The 7,516-nt window shown below is 47.7% G+C and overlaps 1 protein-coding gene across 1 annotated transcript in view; it reads right to left on the bottom strand.

Annotated features, from left to right (window-relative positions):
* Vwa3a (von Willebrand factor A domain containing 3A) overlaps positions 1–7,516 on the bottom strand; it is a 65,807-nt gene that overhangs the window by 35,901 nt on the left and 22,390 nt on the right. Inside the window, exons 6-8 of the mRNA XM_029479335.1 lie at positions 7,269–7,323; positions 2,783–2,881; positions 1,829–1,935 (exon numbers count right to left, since the gene is read on the bottom strand). Of these exons, the coding sequence (XP_029335195.1) occupies positions 1,829–1,935; positions 2,783–2,881; positions 7,269–7,323 (261 nt within the window). The remainder of the gene's footprint in view (positions 1–1,828; positions 1,936–2,782; positions 2,882–7,268; positions 7,324–7,516) is intronic.

The raw sequence follows: 7,516 nt of genomic DNA, 5'->3' as shown, positions 1-7,516 counted from the left end.
GGCAGAGGCAGAGGCAGAGGCAGAGGCAGAGGCAGAGGCAGAGGCAGAGGCAGAGGCAGAGGCAGAGGCAGAGGCAGAGTTGTGCTCAAGACAGGGCTGGACTGTCCTCTTCAAGGCTGGTATTGAACAAAAGGTAATCAAAGCTTAGGTTTTTAGCTTTTTGTTTTTTATTGCATCTATTTATTTGGTGGGAGATAGATTGGGCATGCTATGCTGTGCATGTGGAGGTCAGGAGTTAGTTCTTTCCTTCTGATCATGTGAACCCTGGGGAATTGAACTCAGGTCCTCAGCCCTGTTGGCAAGTGCTTTCTATCCTAAGCTTAGTTAGTTAGTTAGTTAGTTTGTTTGTTTCCTGGCTGTGCTCTGAGCTTTGTAATTCCAACCAGGTATGTGGCCACATTTACTCATTTACAAAATGAATATTATAATTCTATTGCAATGGCTGTGGATTTTAAATACATTCATACTTGTAAAGTACCTAGCGTGGTATACCCGACACCAATCAAAGACATTGTCATCATGGAAAACAAATTTGTAATTTCTGGTGTAAACAGACATTCTTATTACCTCCCTCCAAAATCCCCCAAAGCCCACACTAGCTTGTCCAACTAGAGGACATCTGTGCAATGGAATAGTACGTAGCCACTGCTGGTGAGGTGAGTCTATATGCAGTGACAGGAAACACTAGTAAAGCTGGAGGGAAAGGCAGAGCACAGAGCAGGGCCTGAGCTCCTACTTATGCTGCACTCTTGTTATGGTAGCAAGGGTGGAGCCAGGCCAATGCTCTAACACGAAGCCATATGCCTTTGCCCTCCATTTACTCTCAATTTCTATTTCAAGACAAGGGTCTAACTAAGTTGCCCAGGCTAGCAACTCTAGCTCAGGCTGACTTTAAATGTGTGATCCTTCTGCCTCAGCATCTTAGTCAGCTGGGGATACAGGCATGCACCACCAGGCCCAGCTGTCTTGCTTCTGCCTAAACCAGATGGAACAGGGATATATGTGTGTAGCCCATCTGTAGAAACAGACATAAAATATAATTGGGCAGTAAGAGTAGAAGTGGCATTATAAAGGAGATCCATTCACTGTTATTTATCCATTCAGGTTGTCTGGTTTATTTTAAACATGCCTATATTATCTTCATAGCAATTTTCTAGTTTGCGGCATAAAAGTGGTGTTGTCTGGGGATGTTGCTCAATGGCAGAGCACTCGGCCAGCATGTTCAAGGTCTGGTTCCATCTCTAGGTCATCAAAAATAAAAATAGGAAATAGGAAATCAAGTAAAAAAGCAAGTGAGCTATCTTGTGGTGGTCTTATCTTCATTTTGGAAGAGCTCGTGGAGGTCTTTCCAATCTTTCCAACTGTTGCCCGAATAAGTTTTCTGCTGTTGTGACACTCTCTTGCTGTTGTGGGCTCTCTCCTATCTGTGTGGTTTGGGGAATTGCATCTTAACATTCAGTGAAGTGTTAGAGACAAAACTCAATGGGTAGTGTTTGCCCAGCATGCATAAAGCCATGGATTTCATCCTTAGCATCTCATAAACCAGGTGTGCACCGGTGACCCCAGCCCTCAGGAGGTGGAAGCAGGAAGATCAGACACTCAAGGCCATTCTCAACTGCATAGCAAACTTGAGGCCAGCCTGGGCTGTACTAGACTCTAATACACACACACACACACACACACACACAGACACACACACACACACACAGAGAGAGAGAGAGAGAGAGAGAGAGAGAGAGAGAGAGAGAGAGAGAGAGAGATGTAAAAGCAAACATTCCATTGAACCCGAACAAGTGGGCATCCCAGTGGAGTCCTGGCAGCTACTCACGTGGAAGTGCTGACTTCCACAGGGTCCAGCCAGAGGGGGTTGGTGGTGACACCGAAGGACAGGACATACAGCTTTTCCTTGAGGCTCAGCTGCTCATCAATGAGACCCTGTGGATAGAAGGATAGGAATGGCTCAGAGAGTCTGGGCTCTGTGGAACCTGGCTGTACCCTCTTGTATAAGCTGCCCTCATGGTGGAGAATTGAGCTGGGCTAAACAGAGACAAGTGCTAAGTGGGGACAGCTCTCCCCCCCCCCAACTCTCAAAGCTCTGCTCGGGCTTCATAAAATACGAGCTGTAGCTTATGTGGTTGGTGCCTACCTCAGACAATAAGCATTTCCATGGAGAAGCACCTTCCACATTGCCTCCCATCTCTCTCCGTGCTAGAGGTAGCTCTGAAGGTAGCTCTGAGGGGCTTTACATAAAGTCCTCTTATCCTGACAGCTGTGTGTAGTGGCCATATTGTCCCCCCCCCTGCTTTATAGAGGAGGTACCAGGGGCACATAGTACCCCTGGTCCCTTGATGGAAAAGGTGGAGGGAGCTGGGATTTGACTTCACTTTTCTGTTTTGGAAATGTCAAAGCAACCAGAAGAGCTTTCCCATCTGAAAAAGGCCAGGAGCCCAGGGCTGTGCTGTACTGTGCTGTGCTGCAGTCAGCCCCACAGCCTCCAGTCCCTCCTGTCTTGAGGGAATCTGGGCTTCTGCAGGGGTTGCAGGTGTCTGGCTGGGAGGTTCTGCTGTGGGAAGAATACTAGAAGTTCACACTGCAAGTGAAAATGAGTCTGTGGTGAGCTTTCACAGAATTTGACACGGATCTTCTCCCCCTCCCACCCCTCAAAAGGTGCTAATTGAGTGAGAACTGTTCTTTGTGAATGGCCCGGTTTTGCATTTGCTGTAAACAAAGCACGTTTGTCAAGCGGGAGGCTGGAGAGGTGCCCCTCCTGCTAGAGACTTACTGTGAGGTCATTTTGGAATTCCTCTGTCTGAGAGCCGCTGCTGACCTTCGAGGAATCTATGAGGAGGCCTACTCTTGATCCCTTGATGAGGCCAAATGCCTAAAACCAGAGAGGAAATGTGCAAACAAGCAGCCCAGCCCCCCACTTCTGAGGCAGAGGTGTGACCAACCCCTCTCATTGCAACAGAAAGAGGCAAGGTGGGAGCCCCATTCTACAAGAGAAAAGCAAAAGCTGAGGCCCTGCCCTACCGGCTCCTGTCAGGACTCCTGCCTATGTCCGTGTAATCTGTTACCATACAAGCAGGTTAGACGATTGCCTATCTCACAAAAGACTTAAGTTCTCCTTCCTCTACGCTTTCTCTGCTTCCAATTAGAGCTGCTCATCTTCATCTCTATGTCTCTGAGACTCAAGTTCAGTTCTCACCTCCCTCTTCTTATGAAGCTACACTTGTGAAGGGGACGAGTGACCTCCATCTTCTCTAAAGCTGAGATCAAACCCACATTCTCAGCTCCCTTGAACTCCAAGTAGCTGATGGTACAGTCTGGCAATGACAGTCTGTCAGCATATGACATTTAGGCCCCTGTTAGGCAGATCCTCTTCTCTGTTTCATATTGTAAGTAAACTACTGCAGCATCCTAGGAAACTGCTACCCGACCATCACCTAAGGGCCCATTACAGATGCAGAATCTCACCCAGTCGTGGTGGATCAGGCCTCCTTCCAGCATTTGAGAGGCTAAGGTAGGAAGATTTTGGGGAGCTCAAGGCCAGCCTGGACTACAGAGTGAGACTCTGTCTTCTTTGGGTCCTGACCCCAGAGACTTCCTACAAAAGTGTTCCCCTAAAGTCTCACATGTTTAAGCTTGGTTCCCAGGTGACAGATCCTGTCACCATGAAAGCCCGGTCCTAATCTATGATAGATCAATAACATCAGGTTATTGTTGGGAGGTGGTGGAAAGTTTTGAAGGTGGAGACCTACTTAAAGGAACATGGTCGCTGGACATGTCCTTGGGGTTTCTATTTTGTCCTGTGCCCCATCTGCCTCTCNTTTTTCTTTTTTTCTCTTCCTCCTCCTTTCTCCTCCCCTCAGCTGTCACGATCTTTTCTCTATCACATGTTCCCCACCATGGTGTTCTGCCTCATCACAGCTTAAAAGCACTGGACTTAAAAGCTAATGATGGACTGAGACCTTTGAACCCAAAAACCAAAGTCAGTCTTCCATCTTTTATTTATCCCCGAATACTTCTGTCAGTGATAAAACACTAACACTGGTTTTTAAGTTGGTGTGCTGGACGACTTTTATATTAATTTGACACAAGCTAGAGGCTCTGAGATGAGGGAACCTGAACTGAGAAAAAGCCTCCAAAAGGTCTGGCTGTAGGCAAGCCTGCAGAGCATTTTTAAAATAAGTGATTGATGTGGAAGGACCCAGCTCATTATGAGTACTGCCACCCCTGGGATGTGATCTTGGCTGCTATAAATAAGCAGGCAGGGCATCCATAAGGGACAAGCCAGTCAGCAGCACTCCTTCATGGTCTCTCATCAACTCCTGCATCCCAGTTCCCACCCTGACTTCCTTCCATGATGGACTGTGATGTGGAGGTTTCTGTCCTAGCAACCATTCACTCTCAGCTTGATCTGTATCTGGGCTTTCCTGCTTTGGCATGGTGAATGTTTGAGGCTGGGTGGCTCTCTGTTGTGGGAAACTGACTTGAACATTACAGAGTGTTTAACAGCACCCTTGGACATTTCTAAACTAGATACCATGTATCACCTCCATACCGGCTAGCTGTGACAACCAGGAATGTCCTCAGGCCTTCCCAAATGGCCCCAGTGACAGCGAAGTCACTATTAAATACAGACCAGTTGGAAACCAATGTTCCATACTCATCCCATAAGGCATTTATCTGTTTATTACAGAGCTGAGGGTTGAACCCAGGACATCCCACTTGCTAGGCAAGCACTCTATGTTTGAGCTAAATCCCCAACTCCTGACCCCCTGAGTCTCATGTTTCTCATCTGAATGCCTGTAACTACCTAGGGCTGTCACCTAGGGGATCTTTGGAACTTCAACCTTGTGCCATTGACCACTGCTCTCGAGACATCCATCTGGATGTTTGGTGAGACTCTCATACTTTTTATATCTCAGTCAAGGCCTCCTGGTTTCCCCCAAACCTGTTCCTCCCTCAGCCTTTCACATTTCAGTAAATGGCTTTCAGCACTGGCCTGGGCACCCTGGCTCCATCTTGTCCAAGCCATCCACAAATCCTGCCTGCTCAACTATTCCTGAATCTATTTCATCCCATCTATGCCAGTACTTAAGTCTAAGCCACCGTGGTTCTCATCTGGCCTGTCTTGTGTTTCCTCCTGTGCATGCAACTCACCTAGACAGCTGCCAGGCTGATCCTTGGAAGCGTCAGTCCTTAGACCCTCAGTGCTTTCTAAAAACCTTCCCTTTGGCTTTCCCTGCTCTGAACCTTTCTGACCGGCCTCATACCCACTCTCCACACTGCTTCCTCTAACCTGACACACTGCCCTGCCTGTTGCTTCTGGAGTATGCTACATGTCTTGGGACCTTTGGACTTGCTGGTTTTCTGCCTGGGACAGTCTCCACTTTCTGGCTCACTGGTCATCTGTTTCAGTGCCCCTTCTTCAAATCAGTTGTTGTGTCTTATAAAAAGATAAGGAGAGAGGGAATATGGTCAATGGGTGTATAGTCAGGTGTGGGGTCAGGGGGTGCCTCTGTGGGCCCATGCTGAGGCATCCCTTTCCCCTGAGGGACCAGCCACATGATGGTATAGTATAGAATAGTTTATTCAGGGCATGGGGAGGGGAGCTGAGGGAGCAGAGACAGAGATAGGGAGAGGAAAGGAGGTGAGGCCAGCCATGGGCACGGGGAGAGAGAGGGGGGAGGGTGATGGAGAAGAGGAGCAGGAGCAAGGGGACAGAGCAGGAGCAAGAGAGGGAGAGAGCGAGCGAGCGAGCGAGCGAGCGAGAGAGAGCGAGAGAGAGAGAGAGAGAGAGAGAGAGAGAGNGAGAGCGAGCGAGAGAGAGAGAGAGAGAGAGAGAGAGAGAGAGAGAGAGTGTCAAGGGCAAGCAGCCCCTTTTATAGCGTCGGGCACACCTGGCTGTTGCCAGGTAACTGTGGGCGGAGCCTAGAAAGAATGCCAACAGTAGTTCCCGGACTGTCCTATGCAGAGTATCCTCTCTTTAACAGCCTCTCTGCTTCCCACTAGTTCATGTTTCTGTACAGAACTATTACAAACTGGCCTTGAGGATGAGTTGTCATCCTATTTCTTCACCGTCCTCCTCCACAGAGGAGCCCCGGAAAGGCCCAGCCTCATCTTCATACCCTTTATTCTACAACAGGACCTGATATTTATCCCATAAATATTCATGACGCAAATGAAGGTGTACTCTTCCCAGGGCATTGCCAACTCTCAAGGAATCAGAAGTTAAAAATTAGAGCTCCACTCCTCCCTTTAAAACATAAAGGGGGCAGATTGGGAAGGATGGGGGCTGGGGAGACAGCGCTCCTGCTAAGAGCACTGCTTAGCAGTGCTTAGTGGCTGCTCTTCCAGAGGACCTGAGTTTCATTTCCAGTGCCCACACCGTGGCTTATAAAACTGCAATTCCAATTTCAGGGAACCTGATGCCCTCTTTTAGCCTCCATGGGGACCAGGCCCACATGTGGCATATATATATATATATATATATATATATATATATATACACATAGATATGCTTACAGACAAAACATCCATATACAAAACATCCATACACAGAAAATAAATAATAATTTTAAAAAACCACTTTAAAAAAAGAGGCTGGAGGAAATGGCTCAGTGGCTAAGAGTGCTTTCTGCTCTTACAGAGGACTGGTGTTTAGCTCCCAGCACCCACATCAGGTAGAACAGAATCTAGACCAGGGTAGCCCTTGGTCTCTCAATTTTCTTTAAAAAAAAAAAAAAAGAGCTGGGCATGGTGGTGCACATCTTTAATGCCAGCATTTAGGAAGCAGAGGCAGGTAGATCTATGAGTTCAAGGCCAGCCTGGTCTACAGAATGAATTCCAGGACAGCCAGGGCTACACAGAGAAACTCTCTTGGAAAACAAACAAACAACTAAAATAAAAAATCAGATTGTGTGTGTGAGGTGGGGTGAGGAAAGATGGAGGGGAGGAGAGAGAGAGAGAGATCCACCATATAGGCTCTGGTGCTCAGCCTGAATTCTCACTGTCCTCGCCTTGCCCCAGTGTTAAGATTAAGAGTTAGGTCCGTGCCACTGTGCCTGGCTGGGTTTTTTTAAATTTTAAGGCCTTGGGACCTCAGCAACAAAAGCACAGCTATGTCTGTGGGCTTTATGTTTGTGGGGTAAGTTTGTGTTTTAGTGAATGCCAACACGAGTTGGTGTACCATCATCTGCAGTGGAAAGGGCTCGAACCAAGCAGCTGAGCTGAAGAAGGCGGAAATAGACACACGTGGCCATTACCTTCTTGCTGTTCTCTGTGAGCCACCGCATCCTCTGCTGATAGAGTTCAATAGTGCTGTTGGGACAACAGAAAGACTTGTCACCATCAGACAGCATCATCACCAAGCCCTGTCACACACAGAAGGAGGCTCATCAACTGTCACTTACACACATAGAAAGGTGGCAGGATTTTACAAGTTTCAATTATCTAAACAATTTTTTTTTTTGAGACAGAGTTTCTCTGTGTAGCCCTGGCTGTCCTGGAATTC

The sequence above is a fragment of the Mus caroli genome, chromosome 7 (genome assembly GCF_900094665.2).
Source record: "Mus caroli chromosome 7, CAROLI_EIJ_v1.1, whole genome shotgun sequence".
Lineage (NCBI taxonomy): Eukaryota > Metazoa > Chordata > Mammalia > Rodentia > Muridae > Mus > Mus caroli.
The sequence above is the reverse complement of the archived record's forward strand: the minus strand, read 5'-3'. Positions and strand labels throughout refer to the sequence as shown.